Genomic DNA, 19399 nt, shown 5'->3' with positions numbered 1-19399 from the left:
GTAGGTTTGAAAGTACTCTCTGGTTATCCTAGTACCAAGAAAAAAGTATAGATGGCAGCATATGTCACTGTTGGAGGTGGTACAGGAGTATATTTGGAGTCATTTGCTTTGCCGCACTCACACTTGACTTACAACAGGCACGCAGCAGTTCAAAACTTTAGATTTTTGTCGGCTGATAGCTTTGCGCTTTATTTTCGTCATGGCCTTGCACAATGAAGAAATTGAGTTTTTATTAAACAATAGTGGTTCAGAATGAGATGAAATTGCAGATTTTGACATTAGTGATGGTAAGCTACACTCCTGGAAATGGAAAAAAGAACACATTGACACCGGGGTGTCAGACCCACCATACTTGCTCCAGACACTGCGAGAGGGCTGTACAAGCAATGATCACACGCACGGCACAGCGGACACACCAGGAACCGCGGTGTTGGCCGTTGAATGGCGCTAGCTGCGCAGCATTTGTGCACCGCTGCCGTCAGTGTCAGCCAGTTTGCCGTGGCAGATGGAGCTCCATCGCAGTCTTTAACACTGGTAGCATGCCGCGACAGTGTGGACATGAACCGTATGTGCAGTTGACAGACTTTGAGCGAGGGCGTATAGTGGACATGCAGGAGGCCGGGTGGACGTACCGCCGAATTGCTCAACACATGGGGCGTGAGGTCTCCACAGTACATCGATGTTGTCGCCAGTGGTCGGCGGAAGGTGCACGTGCCCGTCGACCTGGGACCGGACCGCAGCGACGCACGGATGTACGCCAAGACCATAGGATCCTACGCAGTGCCATAGGGGACCGCACCGCCACTTCCCAGCAAATTAGGGACACTGTTGCTCCTGGGGTATCGGCGAGGACCATTCGCAACCGTCTCCATGAAGCTGAGCTACGGTCCCGCACACCGTTAGGCCATCTTCCGCTCACGCCCCAACATCATGCAGCCCGCCTCCAGTGGTGTCCCGACAGGCGTGAATGGAGGGACGAATGGAGACGTGTCGTCTTCAGCGATGAGAGTCGCTTCTGCCATGGTGCCAATGATGGTCGTATGCGTGTTTGGTGCCGTGCAGGTGAGCGCCACAATCAGGACTGCATACGACCGAGGCACACAGGGCCAACACCCGGCATCATGGTGTGGGGAGCGATCTCCTACACTGGCCATACACCTCTGGTCATTGTCGAGGGGACACTGAATAGTGCACGGTACATCCAAACCGTCATTGAACCCATTGTTCTACCATTCCTAGACCGGCAAGGGAACTTGCTGTTCCAACAGGACAATGCACGTCCGCATGTATCCCGTGCCACCCAACGTGCTCTAGAAGGTGTAAGTCAACTACCCTGGCCAGCAAGATCTCCGGATCTGTCCCCCATTGAGCATGTTTGGGACTGGATGATGCGTCATCTCACGTGGTCTGCACGTCCAGCACGAACCTTGGTCCAACTGAGGCGCCAGGTGGAAATGGCATGGCAAGCCGTTCCACAGGACTACATCCAGCATCTCTACCATCGTCTCCATGGGAGAATAGCAGCCTGCATTGCTGCGAAAGGTGGATATACACAGTACATGCCGACATTGTGCATGCTCTGTTGCCTGTGTCTATGTGCCTGTGGTTCCGTCAGTGTGATCATGTGATGTATCTGACCCCAGGAATGTGTCAATAAAGTTTCCCCTTCCTGGGACAATGAATTCACGGTGTTCTTATTTCAATTTCCAGGAGTGTATTTTTTGTCCAAATTTTCTGTAATTCTGTGATTTGATTCCTGGTGAGAAAAAAGATAATTTTTACGAATTTTCTTATAGATGAAAACGATCCCTCAGACGGTGAACCGTCAGGAAGACCTGAAGATGAGGCTGTTGACATCGTTGTCACAACAAACACAACTGGTCATTGCAATTTAACATATTCTTCTGGCAAGTGGACAGATGATACAGTCACTCCCCAGCTTCCTGCTTTTTTTCTGAATCCTGTGAAATTCAGGATGGGATTGACCAACATTCTTCAGTGTTTGATTGTTTCACGTACTTTTTCGATGAAGAACTGGTGAGACTGATCAAATGAGAGACAAACCGCTACGCTACAATGACAAAAGAGAGACTAATTGCTACAGGAAAACTGAAGCCCCAGTTAGTGTGGCGTAAATGGACGACAGTGAAACTCAGTGAACTGTATAATTTTTTTGGCATTATTTTGCATATATGCCTAGTCAAGAAACCAAAACTGTCTGACTACTGGTAAACAAATCCCGCATTGGAGTCCTCATTTGCGGCAAAGTGTCTGCCAGGAGATAGATTTTTGTCAATTCTACAAATGTTACATCTTGTAGATAACGCAACATATATTCCTAAAAACCAGGTAGTTCACCATCCTATTCATAAGGTACGACCTATATTCGACAGATGCGTGACCCAAAGCGGAATGACTTACAAGCCAGGTGAAAATATTACTATAGATAAGGGAATTTGCCCTTTTCGTGGTCGACTGAGTTTTAGAGTGTGTATGAAAAATAAGCCTAATAAATATGGCATAAGATTTTTAATGCTATGTGAAAGTTGGTACATCCTGAACAGTGAAATTTATTCTGGGAAACAGTCTAATGCCAATAACAGCATTTTACACCTTGTAGACAGATTGTGTCAAATGGTTCAAATGGCTCTGAGCACTATGGGACTTACCATCTATGGTCATCAGTCCCCTAGATCTTAGAGCTACTTAAACCTAACTAAACTGAGGACATCACACAACACCCAATCATCACGAAGCAGAACTAAGGCAGTTGGTACTGTGCAGAAAAATAGAAAAGGACTACCAAGGGATCTTGTTGGCCAGAAATTGAGAAAAAATTAACTTTCGTTTCGCAGACGAGATCACTTACTGTTTGTAAAATGGAAGGACAACAGAGATGTTTTTCTTTTGACAGCAAAGCATAAAATGATGGGAACAAATGTCAGTGTAAAAACTAAATTTGGAATGGCGGAAAAAATGAAGCCATACTGTGTTTTGTACTACAATAGTAAAAAAGCTGGTGTGGATCATAGCTACCAGCTAATGGCGTACTGTCCTTTTGAACGAAAACAAATAAAGTGGTGGAAAAAGTTTTCTTTCACTTTTTCATGCTCATGACTGTAAATTCATACATTTTGTATAAAACGTCACAAAATACAAGCAAACATCTGGTTGAATATATTACACAGTTAGCAGAGAACTTCGTTCACAAAGGTGGCCTCTAAGACTCGTGCACTTCTCAGAATAGTTCACCCATCAACAGACTAAGCGGAAGACATTTTCCAAAATTAATTCCACCCACAATATTGTCTAAGTGGCCTCAGAGAACATGCATAGTATGCGCACAAACAAGCCAGGCCAGATATGGTAAAGTTTCAAGGAAAGACACGCGGTATTATTGTGAAACCTGTGACATAGGGCTTTGTTTTCCAAAATTTTTGGAAATATTTCATACAAAAGCCAATGTAACTGTGTGATTATTAATAAAATAAAATTTCATATTTCAGCAGTTATACATTTAAAACTAACAACTTCAATCCTATGTCCCTTAGAGGTCCTAAAACCTTAAAAAAAAAAAAAAAAAAAAGTTTTTTTCACTGTGAAAACAGCATACTCTCAAATTAATATACAACCCTCATCACTAACATAAATGTTTATTTCTTTGCAGTACTCTGAAGGGAATGGACGTAGTTTTTAAATGCAAAAGAGCAATCTATTTTCTGTGGTATAGAATCTGATGTAGAAAATTCAGAAAAACTGTAAAATCGCTCAGTACCAGTCGGTTAAGCGTCCACACTCGTGCTCAGTCCTCAAAGTGTTAAAGAAAACTGCATATAGAACAGTAGTGCAACCCATTTTTGAGTTTTCCTCGAGTGTTTGGGATTCTCACCAGATCAGATTAATGGAACACATTGAACCAATTCAGAGGTATGCTGCAAGAATTGTTATTGATAGTCTCAGTGCACACTTGAGCACTTTTAGATGCTTTTTAAACTGAAATGGGAATCCCTGGAGGAAAAGTGACACTCTTTTTGCAAAACACTATTTAGACAATCTAGAGGACTGACATTTGCAGCTGACTGCACATCAATTCTGCTGTTGCCAACATACATTTCACTTAAGAACCACAAAGACAAGATAAGAGAAATTAAGGCTCATATCTAGGCATACAGACAACTATTCAGCCTTTACTTCATTTGGGAGTGAAACGGGAAAAGAAGTGATTATTAGTGGTAGAAGGTACACTCCGCCATGCACTGTAAGGTGGCTTGTGGAGTACGCATGTAGCGGTAGGTATTACCACCCCTTTTGGGTGCAGTTGAACTGTACTTTTGTGGCATTCCATAGCACCAGTCGTAGCTGTTTTGACTGCAGTGCACTTTCTTGCTGACCCACCCAACTACTGTATTTAATTTTTTGTATGAGTTAGTTCTGAAGGACATTATCCACAATCTCAGCAACATTCTCAGTTCTATTTGTGTGCCTGTTGACCCTACAGTCCCAGTCTGGAAGGGAAAAAAGTTGTTCATCAAACTTAAATGAGATAATTGTGTCTTAACTGCTAATGTCTTTAATCACTAGAGTGCAATTACATATATTATGTACATACAGTCTTTTTAATCTTGTCTCTAGCTTTGTTGAATATCACTTCCTGAATGTAATCTTTGTTCAAAATTGTATCCAGCTGAGTAGTGTGTTTATCTGAGGGGGAGAGTAAAAAGGGAGACACACACACACACACACACACACACACACACACACACACACACAGAGAGAGAGAGAGAGAGAGAGAGAGAGAGAGAGAGAGAGAGAGAGAGATGAAATATCTTTGTTACAATGTGAAGTTCCGTGACTCACAAGTTGCACTTTTATTTTCAGATTGCTATGTGGCCTTATTGCTGCACTTTTAGTGTGGATCACACCTAGCTTCATTCATGATGGCATTATACCAATACATTACTATGTTATGGTAATTATTGTTTATGGATTACATCAGGTAAGTCCCTGGTTGAGAAAGAATTCCTGCTAATGTTACTTTGCTTTGTTCTGCTATCATTTCTTGTGAGTAACCCAGGATCCTGCAGCAAGCCAATATGTATGTTTGCATATTGGTGCCTATCTTGCAGTGTTAGCTTGTAAATAGTGTCTTCAGTGACTATTTCTTGCGCCGGGCGGAGTGGCTGTGCGGTTCTAGGCGCTACAGTCTGGAACCGAGCAACCACTACGGTCGCAGGTTCGAATCCTGCCTCGGATATGAATGTGTGTGATGTCCTTAGGTTAGTTAGTTCTAAGTTCTAGGCGACTGATGACCTCAGAAGTTAAGTTGCATGGTGCTCAGAGCCATTTGAACTATTTCTTGTGACTCTTAGCCAAATAACATCATCAGTCTGATACATTTCAACAAATTTCCTGTTCATAAAATTCATTAAGCAAGACTGTAGATTGCACTTAATCATAATAAGATCAGTAAAGTTAAGTCCGCAGCTCATGGTCTCACGGTCACATTCTTGCTTCCCTATTACGGAGTCCCGGGTTCGATTCCCGGCGGGGTAAGGGATTTTCACCTGCCTCAAGATGACTGGGTGTTTGTGTTGTCATCATCTTCATGGAAGTGGCAAGTTTGGACCGAGCATAGGTTGGGAATTTGTACAGGCACCGATAACCGTGCAGTTGAGTGTCCCACAAACCAGACATCATCATCAGTTAAATCAAAACTTTTTTACGCTGCATACAATCACAGAGATTGTGACATTGGCAGCTTGTCAGTTATAAAATTAAATACAAACTAGCAGAGTTAATTCAAGGTCATAATAAATGTTAATTTTGCTCTGCAGATGCCTGACCGTAAGGTTGTTTGGCAGAAATGGTTAACTAAATCAGTGGATACAGTTACACATATTTTACATGCAAATACTTGCAGAAATATTTCACAGTATAGTGGCATCTAATTTACAGGCATTTTTCGGCATCTTTTTAGTTGTTTTTCACCTTCAGTTTTTATTTACATAATTTGTATTCATACAGTGTGGAATATTTTCATATATTTGCTATGTTATAATGCCTTGGCTTCAATAATGTCTTGTGGCTCCATTGCATGATGGCATTGTCGTGTCACACCTCATCAAAATTGTGAAAGTGTCTTCATTTATTTTTGGTTAAAAGGGAGTGACATATCTGGAAAGAGTTAACATGTATACGAAAGTGTTCTATTTTGGGAACTGCTAACATTGGAAATTCGCAGTTATCAAAGCATATTTTCACGGATCTCACCTTTGCACAGTTAGGAGGTAGAAGCCTTCTCTGTTTATTGGTAGACTTTGGTGTTCTCCAGTTTGCCATTATTTAGATTATAGTCAATTAGGTTAATGTGAATGAACGAAGAAGACAAATGTGAATATACAAGCTCTGCTGTAGTAAATATAACACTTTTAATTTCCTTGGGAATTGCTACCTTATTTATGATGCAGTTTCTTGTTAGATAAATATTACGTGTGCTACTGTTTGCATTGTTTACTAGTGTGTGATAGGCATTGTGGTTCCCCACACTCCGACTTGTGTGTGATAGGCATTGTGGTTCTCCCCCCACCCCTACACCACCATTCCACCCCCTTGTTCATATGTAAGACCATGCCTCTTTTAAAATGTTGTGATTTGTGTATTTTGAGCCGAAAAAAGGGGGACATGAGCTGTTCCATATCACGTACTGCACCAAGAACTGCTGAATGTCTGAGTATTAGCAGAAGTATACTGAAAGGAATGTCAAGAGACTACAAAGAGATTTTAAAGGAACTTTTAACTTGTTTTTATTGGGGGGGGGGGGGGGGGGGCATTCCAACATGCAACAGATATTGCTATCAAACAGTTTTACACAAGGAATCAGCAGAAGAAAAATCTATGACCTCTTCAAAAAGTTGAAAACTGAAATGGATGACTATTTTTATATGACTGAACCAGTCCTTTGATACATTGTTTGGAAATTGAGCTTCAGATACAAATAGTTTAACAAAAAAATCAGTGCTGTTAGAAAATAATCGAAAAGCAAGAAGAAGAGACAAAGTCTTGCTGAAAATAGGAAATTGAAATAGTGGTGGACTACTTACCACACTGACGAAGCTTGGTGTGATGCAAATTATTACAAGAAGTTGGATGGCAGGAACACAGAAATGCCTTGTACATCAGATAATGGATTTTATTATCCCAGAGGAAGTGCTCCAGAGCCGTATGACTGAAAATGTGGAATTCAAACATTGTCCTGTTTTGGAAAAAAGTATAATTGTGTACCAGATTGGGAGTGAAGCTGGGGTCTTGCACTTACCATTCACATACGAATGTTAGGCACTTCAAAGTGCGGTTCAGGGGCATTCCCAGGTTCCATATTGTCTTTATGTTGCATAGTTGTCATTTTAAGGACTAAATTGATTCTTTATCTTGTTGTGCAATGAGAGAGGCTCTAAATACAAATTTAAAAGGAAGCATTTGTTTGGTATCGTGCCAAAAATTTTTTTTGGATCTCCAACTGACTCAGCTTCTTAGCCCTGCATTGCCACTTTGTGTCAAGCTCTAATGGGAAATTCAGTTAAAGTTAAATAAAAACATCTAACCTTTTGTGATTATTTCAAGTGTATGCAATTCCAAGGTCTAGATTTCTAACACCTTTGTTTAGTTAGTAGTAATTTGTCATGCTGTAGAATTTTGGGTAATAAAAAATTTCAGAAAGTCTATAGTGAGTGTTATACTGTTTATCAAAATAAGATGAAAAAACATTTAATTGTTGCCAAGGAGAGCAAGAGTATAGGTCATAACAATTATGAAATGTTTATACAGTATAATAGAGTAAGTCCTTTGTCAGGCAGACTTCTGTAGCATCCTTGATGATTGTATCCCAACAAGGTGATGTCGACATGAAAATTTTGACATTACCAAAGTCTGTAGATGGCTAGCATTCTTGATGACTGTGTCCCAGAAAGGTGATGTTGATGCAAAAATTTTGACATTTCCACAGTCCGTAGAGAGCGTTTTTCAATGTAGTGTATAGCTGTAGTAGCAAGATATAACATTGCTGTTCTACACACCAGTCTGGAATGATTTGGTCATTTTTCCATCTCTCAAAGGATTTTATACACACCCGCCTTCATAAGGCATACTCGTGTGTGATTTCATAAGTTGGATAACCAACATGAATCATTCAGGTACATGTGTGAAAATCAGTGCTTCTCCATATGGTACCTGGAAATGTGTTAGCTACATTAACATATTTTTTGTTTTGAGGATGTCACACCTTCCTGACATTTATGTATATGTACACACACACACACACACACACACACACACACACACACACACACACACACAGCGTTTTTAAAGTTGCTGATTTTCAGCAGACTGTGCTTCATTGTATAAGTGCCATATTTTCTTGTATTGTTAATGTAATTTTCATATGGAAGTCAGTCACCTAAATTTTCACTACTATTTTGTTTCTAATATTTTTACTACCATCCCATTAAAAAATTTGCAGGTGGCTTTATACAGCATGTTTGTTGCTGTGATGGCATTCTTTGCACGTATAAGTGATCCAGCTGTTGGAGGAACATACATGACCTTGCTTAATACAGTGGCAAATTTGGGTGGAAACTGGCCAGCAACGGTTGCTTTGTGGTTTGTTGATGGACTAACTTACAAGGCATGCAGTATGGCCCAAGACAATAACTGTAGTTCTGAATCAGAAAAGCAGGTATGTTTTCAATGTTATGGGTGATTTTTCGAAAGAGTGAATGGAATTGTGCCTCCTGAAAGCTGGTGCTGGCTGCTCACCTGCCTCTCAGTGAATTTGACAGTTTGTGAATTAAATTTTCCCTTTTGTGTGATTATCCTGACATGCTACTAGACTAGGAATAGTTTCATATGAAATTTCTAAATTGGATTAATATTCTTGGCTCTAAAGTCTTTCAAATATACTTGGAAACTTTGAGAATAACATTTTTATTGACAGAATTTGATGCAAAGTGGTTCACAAATTGTTTTGTGTTAATGATTCATAACATAGTGTAGGATAAGCTTGTTTCTCAGACAATATCCTTATTTGATAGATTTGTGTGATCACCCTGATTCATTCAGTTAGTCTCTGTTTTGTGTAGTGAGTAAGGCTGGGAAATTTGGAAGGAGTTGGGCAGAGCCAGCAGTTGTAACGACAACCATTTGTTGTTTAGACATTTCATGTCCAACTTGTGAAACTGTTGTCTACTAAGTGTAACAACAACTTCTCTGCAAAGAATAAATAATACTAAGTTTATCTTCAACCTTCACAGATCAATATTTTGGTCAGTATGTAAGTAAAATAAAAAGCAGTATCAGTAAAATGTTTCCATTGCAACACGGGAACATAAATGTGTTCAGCACATATGTGAAAAAATCCAAAACTTATAGCTAGGGAAATTCTAATCAAAAAACACATTTCAGAAATTCTGATGCTTTTGTACTGAGTAGGACAGCCCCTACAGAAGGATGATCTCATTGGGGAGAGATTAAAGGTGGGATGGCCATCTTTGTAAATGATACATACTACTTACCATCTCCCCACTGACTACCAACTTAATGCGCAGTTTCTTTATCAGTACATCATAGGACAACCTTGAGTATAGGCAGAAGGAAATTGAGTCTGCCTATACACCAGTAAGATCATATGGTGAAATGTTCTGTCATGAGTTTGTTGAATTGTAACTCAAAATGCCCGGAAGAGGTTGTTTCATATAATGTGACTACTACCTTACTGGCTGTAGTAAGTAGTGTGGTTAGCATGGTGGCACACTAGATAGACGTGGTGACAGGTGGCATAGACTGTGCTTATGGAGGAAGTCCATGCTAGGTATGCCTTGCTGCTGTTTGAGTTATGCTTAAATTAGGTCTAGATGGCAATTCCTGTCATTCCAAAGTGCAGTAGCATCTGATACACACTGTTTTTACGTGTGTCAGTCAGCTGGGCATCAGCAACTGCTATTGGAAGAGTGACCAAGGGGTGGAAATGAGACATGAGTCAATTTCCCATTTATCGTGAGCGGTAGCTGTACCACTAGGCTATCGGAGCATGCCTCATGGCCAGACCCGAACTTTCATATGCCGTCAACCATGTGTCTACAATATGGCAATGAGGCAATATGGCTGCTTCAATTATATCAATGTTTAGGAATGCCTGGCATCCTCTAGTGTAGCAGATTGGGACATGCTATGCCGTCACCTGTGAGACAATCAGCAACTTCCATAGGACAGGTGACCAAGATGTGGAAACACACATACCACGAGTGTATACAGCCAGTGTGAGGAAGTTCGTTGCTACTATTGCGTCACTGTTTAGGAGTTGGTGGACTGGATAATAAAAATTATACTTAATATGGAAAGGGTAGATTGCTGCTCACCATATATAGGAGGTGATGAGTTGGTGGCAGGCACAATGAGAAAGAATGCCAGAAATATTGAAGTTATCAGAAGGACTGAAGCAGAGAAGTTTCTGTGAGAAGGTAGTCTGTGACTTCCTGGGTTTGTGCCATAGGATTGGGAACTTTAGGGTTCCCCTAAATGGGTCTGCTATCCACTCCACATCAGAGGCTGATACCCAAGTAGCTGACTGTGCAGTGGGTGCACAAAAGGGTTTTCTTTTTAAATTAGGTGCCTCTCCATCCAGTCCAGGTAACAATAGCTGTAGGAGACTCAGAAATATCAGTGTAAGACCCAAAGGGATGCCCCCCTCCTCCGTAGGAAGGAGTATTAAAACTTAGTAGATAACTGCCAAAGCATTCACAACAAAGTGCCAGCCGTCACAACAAAGTGCCAGAGTTTGAAATGCTCCTGAAAAGCAGTGAAGCTCACATATAACTAGGTACAGAAAGCTGGTTAAAACATAAAATTGGTTGCAATGAGATTTTTGGTGAAAATTTAAGTGTTAGGTTACTGGGAAATGGAGATGGCGTATTTGTCACCGTAGACAAGATACTCATATCCACTGAAACAGAAATTAAAGCTGTATGCGAGATTGTTTGAGCAAGACTAATTATCAAGGAAGAGCATAAAATGATAATTGGATCCTTCTGTCGCCCACTAAGTAGACAGAAGCTCAGGCCATTTGTACTTAAGTTCCCCAACTGTGCTGTAATCATTGGTGGAGATTTTAATCACCTAACAGTCAATTGCGAAAGCTACCGTTTTGTTAGTGGTGGCTGTGACAGGACATCCTTTGAAACATTACTAAATGCCTTCTTGGAAACTATCTAGAACAAGTGGTTTGGAACCTCACTGATGATGGAATTATGTTAGAGCTAATGACTACAAATAGACCTAACCACTATGAGGATGTCCACATTGAAAATAGTATCAGTGACCATGAAACATTTGTGGCGATAATGAGTACCAAAATAAAAAGGGCAAGTTAAACAGTTAGGAGGATATATATGTTCAGTAGGTTAGATAAAAAGCACTACTGTAGTATCTCAGTGAGCACCTTTAAACTTTTAACACAGGACTGGAGCATATAGAGGCACTATGGCTCAAGTTTAAAGGAATAGTTGACGGTGTACTGGACAGATATGTACCCAGTGGAACAGTTCATAATGGGTGGAGAAATGTAGGGTCCCCCTGAATAGGTCAGGCGTGCACTACACGCCGGAAGCGGCTACGAGGGTAGCGGAGTACGTGTGGAGTGCACATGGGGTTTTTTTAGGTTAGAGAATTCCCTCCCTAGGCCCGACAAGACGCCTCCTGAGATGCGGCAAGGCAGTAGGCAAAATGCAACAAGGAATAACAATATTAATGTGCTTATAGTAAACTGCAGGAGCGTCTATAGAAAGGTCCCAGAACTGCTCTCATTAATAAACGGTCACAACGCCCATATAGTACTAGGAACAGAAAGTTGGCTGAAACCAGACGTAAACAGTAATGAAATGCTAAACTCGGATTGGAATGTATACCGCAGAGATAGGCTGGACAGTGAAGGGGGAGGCGTGTTTATAGCGATAAGAAGTGCAATAGTATCGAAGGAAATTGACGGAGATTTGAATTGTGAAATGATTTGGGTGAAGGTCACGGTTAAAGTAGGCTCAGACATGGTAATTGGATGTCTCTATAGGCCCCCGGGCTCAGCAGCTGTTGTGGCTCAGCACCTGAAGAATAATTTGGAAAATATTTCGAGTAGATTTCCCCACCATGTTATAGTTCTGGGTGGAGATTTTAATTTGCCGGATATAGACTGGGAGACTCAGACGTTCATAACGGGTGGCAGGGACAAAGAATCTAGTGAAATATTTTTAAGTGCTTTATCTGAAAACTACCTTGAGCAGTTAAACAGAAAACCGACTCGTGGCGATAACATTTTAGACCTTCTGGTGACAAACAGACCCGAACTATTTGAATCAGTTAATGCAGAACAGGGAATCAGCGATCATAAAGCGGTTACTGCATCGATGATTTCAGCCGTAAATAGAAATATTAAAAAAGGTAGGAAGATTTTTCTGTTTAGCAAAAGTGACAAAAAGCAGATTTCAGAGTACTTGGTGGCTCAACACAAAAGTTTTGTCTCAAGTACAGACAGTGTTGAGGATCAGTGGACAAAGTTCAAAACCATGGTACAATATGCGTTAGATGAGTATGTGCCAAGCAGGATCGTAAGAGATGGGAAAGAGCCACCGTGGTACAACAACCGAGTTAGAAAACTGCTGCGGAAGCAAAGGGAACTTCACAGCAAACATAAACATAGCCAAAGCCTTGCAGACAAACAAAAATTACGCGAAGCGAAATGCAGTGTGAGGAGGGCTATGCGAGAGGCTTTCAATGAATTCGAAAGTAAAGTTCTATGTACTGACTTGGCAGAAAATCCTAAGAAATTTTGGTCCTATGTCAAAGCGGTAGGTGGATCAAAACAAAATGTCCAGACACTCTGTGACCAAAATGGTACTGAAACAGAGGATGACAGACTAAAGGCCGAATTACTAAATGTCTTCTTCCAAAGCTGTTTCACAGAGGAAGACTGCACTGTAGTTCCTTCTCTAGATTGTCGCACAGTTGACAAAATGGTAGATATCGAAATAGACGACAGAGGGATAGAGAAACAATTAAAATCGCTCAAAAGAGGAAAGGCCGCTGGTCCTGATGGAATACCAGTTCGATTTTACACAGAGTACGCGAAGGAACTTGCCCCCCTTCTTGCAGTGGTGTACCGTAGGTCTCTAGAAGAGCGAAGCGTTCCAAAGGATTGGAAAAGGGCACAGGTCATCCCCGTTTTCAAGAAGGGACGTCAAACAGATGTGCAGAACTATAGACCTATATCTCTAACGTCGATCAGTTGTAGAATTTTGGAACACGTATTATGTTCGAGTATAATGTCTTTTCTGGAGACTAGAAATCTACTCTGTAGGAATCAGCATGGGTTTCGAAAAAGACGGTCGTGTGAAACCCAGCTCTCGCTATTCGTCCACGAGACTCAGAGGGCCTTAGACACGGGTTCACAGGTAGATGCCGTGTTTCTTGACTTCCGCAAGGCGTTTGACACAGTTCCCCACAGTCGTTTAATGAACAAAGTAAGAGCATACGGACTATCAGATCAATTGTGTGATTGGATTGAGGAGTTCCTAGACAACAGAACGCAGCATGTCATTCTCAATGGAGAGAAGTCTTCCGAAGTAAGAGTGATTTCAGGTGTGCCGCAGGGGAGTATCATAGGACCGTTGCTATTCACAATATACATAAATGACCTGGTGGATGACATCGGAAGTTCACTGAGGCTTTTTGCAGATGATGCTGTGGTGTATCGAGAGGTTGCAACAATGGAAAATTGTACTGAAATGCAGGAGGATCTGCAGCGAATTGACGCATGGTGCACGGAATGGCAATTGAATCTCAATGTAGACAAGTGTAATGTGATGCGAATACATAGAAAGATAGGTCCCTTATCATTTAGCTACAAAATAGCTGGTCAGCAACTGGAAGTAGTTAATTCCATAAATTATCTGGGAGTACTCATTAGGAGTGATTTAAAATGGAATGATCATATAAAGTTGATCGTCGGTAAAGCAGATGCCAGACTGAGATTCATTGGAAGAATCTTAAGGAAATGCAATCCGACAACAAAGGAAGTAGGTTACAGTACGCTTGTTCGCCCAATGCTTGAATACTGCTCAGCAGTGCGGGATCCGCACCAGGTAGGGTTGATAGAAGAGATAGAGAAGATCCAACGGAGAGCAGCGCGCTTCGTTACAGGATCATTTAGTAATTGCGAAAGCGTTACGGAGATGATAGATAAACTCCAGTGGAAGACTCTGCAGGAGAGACGCTCAGTAGCTCGGTACGGGCTTTTGTTAAAGTTTCGAGAACATACCTTCACCGAAGAGTCAAGCAGTATATTGCTCCCTCCTACGTATATCTCGCGAAGAGACCATGAGGATAAAATCAGAGAGATTAGAGCCCACACAGAAGCATACCGACAATCCTTCTTTCCACGTACAATACGAGACTGGAATAGAAGGGAGAACCGATAGAGGTACTCAGGGTACCCTCCGCCACACACCGTCGGGTGGCTTGCGGAGTATGGATGTAGATGTAGATGTAGATGTAGATGTAGATGTGACCATCCATGGTATAGTAACAGTAAAGAAACTTATGAATAAACAGAGACTGCTGCAAATAGGTGTAAAACAAAGCATAGGGTTATGGATAGAGAGATACTGAATGAAACGCACTTGGTTGTCACGAGACCCATGTGTGGAGACTTCAACCACTCCCACTGCAGAATTTTGCCAAATGATCTTCCACAAATCTCAAAGTAATTGTGGCCATATATAAAGACTGTTAATGACACCAAAGTTAGCGTCCTGTCACTTGCAGGTGAGACAGAAACTGAAATTGGAGGTGGCAAAGCAAAAGCAGATATGCTTAACTCTCTTCCGTTACAGAGGAAAATAAAGGAGAACACTATTAAAAAGATGAGTGAAATAAGTGTCAGTTTCAGTCATGTTGAGAAACAGCTAGAATAATTAAAATTGAACAAAGCTCCAGGGCCAGATCAAATCCTTATCAGATTCTATACTGAATTCGCAGTGGTGTCGGCCCCCTTTTTTTGTCCTCGAACAGAAAACCATGGCAAGTAGGTGGAAGAAAGCACAGGTCACACACAAATGGTAGTAGAGGTGATCCACAAAACCACTGTCCATTATCTTTGACGTCAATTTGTTGTGGAATCTTAGAACATATTCTGAGGTCAAACATAATGAGGGATCTCAAACAGAATGCCCACCTCCGTGCCAGTCAGCATGGATGCCGAAAACATCAGTTATATGAAGCCCAACTCACACATGACATACAGAAAGCTTTGGATCAAATCAATCCAATAGATGCAGTATTTCCTGATTCTAAAATGCATCTGATTCAGTCCCACATCTACAATTATTATCAAAATTATGATTGTATGGAGTATCTAGCAAAATTTGTGACTGGACTGAGGAATTCTTGGTAGGGAGGACGAGGCGTGTTATGCTGGATGGAGGGTCATCAACGGATGTAGAAGTAACTTTGGGTGAGCCCCAGGAGAGTGCATTGGGCCCCTTGCTGTTCATTTTGTATATATTGACCTCAATGGACAATATTGTTAGAAACTTCAGACTTTTGCAGATGACAAAGCTGTCTATAGTGTGATACTATATGAAAAAAGCAACATAAGTAGTGAGACAGACCTTAATAAGATTTCAAAGTGGTGCAATGATTGGATACTTGCTTTAAATATTCAAAAATGTAAAATTACGCAATTCAGAAAAAAGACATATTATCCTATGACTATGATATAAATGAGTCACCGTTGAATTCAGTCAACTCATACAAATACATAGGTGTAACCATTTGTAGGGATATGAAATGGAATGATCACATAGGATCAGTCATGGATAAGGCAGGTGGGTGAATTAGGTTTATTGATAGAATACTGGGGATGTGCAATCCATCTGCAAACGAGATTGCTTACAGATCACTTGTGCGACCAATCCTAGAATATTGCTGAAATATGTGGGACCGATAACAACTATGACTGACAGGGGATATTGCACTTTATGGAGGAGGGCAGCACGAATGGTCGCAGGTTTGCTTGATGTGTAGAAGAGTGTTACAGAGATGCTGAAGAAACGGAACTGACTGACTCTTGAAGATAGGTGTAACTTACCCTGTGAATCCTTGCTTACGAAGTTTCAAGAGCCATCTTTAGATGATGACTAGGAATATACTGAAACCCCCCTGTGTATCACTCCCCTTGGGATTTTGAGGACAAGATTATATTAATTACAGCACACTTAGAGGCATTTAAATATCAATCCTTCCCACACTTTGTACGTGAATGCAATGGGAAGAAACTGTAATAACTTGTGCAATGGAACATATCCTCTGCCATTCATAGTGATTTGCAGAGTACACATGTAGATGTAAAAGTAGAAAGATCTCTCACATTCATACCAGAACAACTCACACACACATGGTCATTGGCTCAGGGCACTAAAGGCCGTTCTGTCTGCAGCTCAACGTCCCTCTATGTTGTGAGTATCAATCTATCGTTTCCGTATTGTTGTTACTGTGTCCTGGACTTTCCATTGTTTAAAGATGATTCTTCATACCATATAAATTTGTCAAGATTTCTTTGATTGCAAACTGTTCTTGATGGTATGGAGAGTTTCCTTATGCAATCAAGTATAGATTTATGAAGCTATGAGGACTCAAAGGCTGGCCAAGTGTCAATAATATTGTAGTCTTTTAGTAGAGAGGAATGATGTTTGTAGAATTATGAATTAAAACAAAGAAGTATTATAATGTCTGTTCAGAACACCATAAACATCAGTTAATTAGGAGGCAAATAGGAGGATTTCATGGAGAGATGAGATGTGGCCTGTGGAATGGTAGTCTCCAGATCAACTCATGAGATGCAGACCAGCCAATGGGGAGGGAGATACTGATGTAAGTTACCTAAACTGTCAGTCAGGCTACATCTCCATGCCACACCAAAGTGATCCTGAGAGACACGGACTGTACCTGAAACAGAGTAATTTCTAGATTTTTGAAAGTAAGTCATTTTAATCCTTTTCATAAAACCTGAGAAGGCCTATGCTTGCGTGAGCAGTGACAGACATTTTGCCCTCATTGGCTAGCTAGGTAAGACCTTCAGGCAGATGGTCGACTGTTAAGTAGTGTGGATTATAGAGCTAGAGAGTTCCACAGCGTGTGGTTTCAGAAGGTTCCACGATTGATAAGTTGGCCCTTTCCACTCAAATGACACTCCATTACAAGTTCGAGGATAAATCCTTCATTTCAATACATCCAGACCTTTCACCACACAACCAATTTCTGTAATTCAGTATGCCATCCTTATTTTTGTATGTAGCGGTTTCCTTTCACCACAACCCTTCTCTTTCAATTGTTCTGTTTGATTAGAATTCTTTCTATTTTGCCTGTTAAGTGATAATTTTATTGGCCATTGTTATTTTGACATTATTATTATTAATTATTACCATTATTTATTTTTCCTCTCACATAGGCCTTCCAATAATCAGTTATCAATTGAATTTCTTCATCTATTGTTATTCTCTCATTGGTCCTTTGAGTATTCCTGCGTTCTTTCACTGTGTTGCTTTTTCCTCTCCTCAGTCATTATGAATCTGTTTTATTTTCTTTCATGCCTCAGAATCCCTTTACTGTAAAACTGTCCCTGGCTGTTGTTTCTTCTTCTCTTATGTTATTTCTTTGTAAATCTTACTTGACTTCTTGAATCCAGCTTGTAGTTGATTATTTTTGCCAAAGATATTTGGAAATCTATTTACTAAAACTGTTGTTGTTCATTCTATATAAATGAGCAAGATTATCATTCTCATCTTTCTTATTGCCAGTTATATTTTCTACATTTTGATATACTGCAGCATTACTACTTAATTTCCATGAGTGTGTTGTTTTCATGAGACCTAGTATTTTTCTTATTATTCTTCTCTCTAATGCTTCTAGTTTATCCAACATATGAATCGAATATTTGGCATATAGTCATCCTGTGTTAGTTACTGTTTTAATTTAGAGTTCTTAAATAATCATTTTTTGTTGTAAACGTCCTTTATGATAACATAAACTCCTTCCACCTTGTGGATTCTTTCCTGTATGGCAGATTTTTCTAAACCTTTTATAGTAGACTATTTCTCCCAGATATATAAAAAATAAAAATTTTAGAGAATTGTTTATGTCACTGCATTGTTGGCTAAATCCATAAAGAAATTGATTTGCATCACTGCATTTGTTAGACTGTCTGGAAGCATAGCAGAATTGTCAGAAAATGCTAAGCAATTTACCTCATCTCTCCCTCTAGCATTATTTGGGAAATTTTATGATCTGGGAATTCTGTCCACACAATGTTCTTATGATTTTCTCCAGAAATTAGTTGAAAAGGATTGGAGATAAAGCATTATAATTTTTTCTTGTACAGAGAGGAGGACTGGAGAGGAAAAGGGGTAGATTTTGTGAAAGTCACCGAGAACGTCAGGTCAGGGGAAACTTACTTGACCCTCAGTTCTGGCAGACTTTCTCAAAATCTACCCCTTTTTGTAGACCTTTCCAGTCCTTTTCCTTCATCGCTATTCCCTACCCTTCAACCCTTCTGCCTGAAGAAGGAACCACTACCTCAGAAAACTTGCCTAATTGTAACCTTCTTTTATGTTTGAGTTCTGCCACCACTTGGAGAGTAGATTTTTTTATCCATCAAATTAAATTATTTTGTCATTAATGTAATATACTGTATGGGATAATTAATTGATTGTTGTTGTTGTTGTTGTTGTGGTCTTCAGTCCTGAGACTGGTTTGATACAGCTCTCCATGTTACTCTATCCTGTGCAAGCTTCATCATCTCCCAGTGCCTACTGCAACCTACATCCTTCTGAATCTGTTTAGTGTATTTATCTCTTGGTCTCCCTCTACGATTTTTACCTTCCACGCTGCCCTCCAATACTAAATTGGTGATACCTTGATGCCTCAGAACATGTCCTACCAACCGATCCCTTCTTCTAGTCAAGTTGTGCCACTAGCTCCTCTTCTCCCCAATTCTACTTGATACCTCCTCATTAGTTATGTGATCAACCCATCTAATCTTCAGCATTATTCTGTAGCACCACATTTCGAAAGCTTCTATTCTCTTCTTGTCCAAACTATTTATCGTCCATGTTTCACTTCCATACATGGCTACACTCCATACAAATACTTTCAGAAACCACTTCCTGACACTTAAATCTATACTCGATGTTAACAAATTTCTCATCTTAAGAAACGATTTCCTTGCCATTGCCAGTCTACATTTTATATCCTCTCTACTTCGACTGTCATCAGTTATTTTGCTCCCCAAATAGCAAAACTCCTT

At 40.4% G+C, this 19399-nt stretch overlaps 1 protein-coding gene across 2 annotated transcripts in view; it reads left to right on the top strand.

Annotated features, from left to right (window-relative positions):
* The window catches only part of LOC126355901 (acetyl-coenzyme A transporter 1), an 82898-nt gene that overhangs the window by 52361 nt on the left and 11138 nt on the right, over nucleotides 1–19399 (top strand). For both annotated transcript variants that reach the window (XM_050006411.1, XM_050006410.1), the window contains exons 7-8: nucleotides 4879–4996; nucleotides 8516–8731. In XM_050006411.1, coding sequence (XP_049862368.1) covers nucleotides 4879–4996; nucleotides 8516–8731 — 334 coding nt within the window. The remainder of the gene's footprint in view (nucleotides 1–4878; nucleotides 4997–8515; nucleotides 8732–19399) is intronic.

The sequence above is a fragment of the Schistocerca gregaria genome, chromosome 3 (genome assembly GCF_023897955.1).
Source record: "Schistocerca gregaria isolate iqSchGreg1 chromosome 3, iqSchGreg1.2, whole genome shotgun sequence".
In the NCBI taxonomy this organism is placed as follows: Eukaryota; Metazoa; Arthropoda; class Insecta; order Orthoptera; family Acrididae; genus Schistocerca; species Schistocerca gregaria.
The sequence above is the reverse complement of the archived record's forward strand: the minus strand, read 5'-3'. Positions and strand labels throughout refer to the sequence as shown.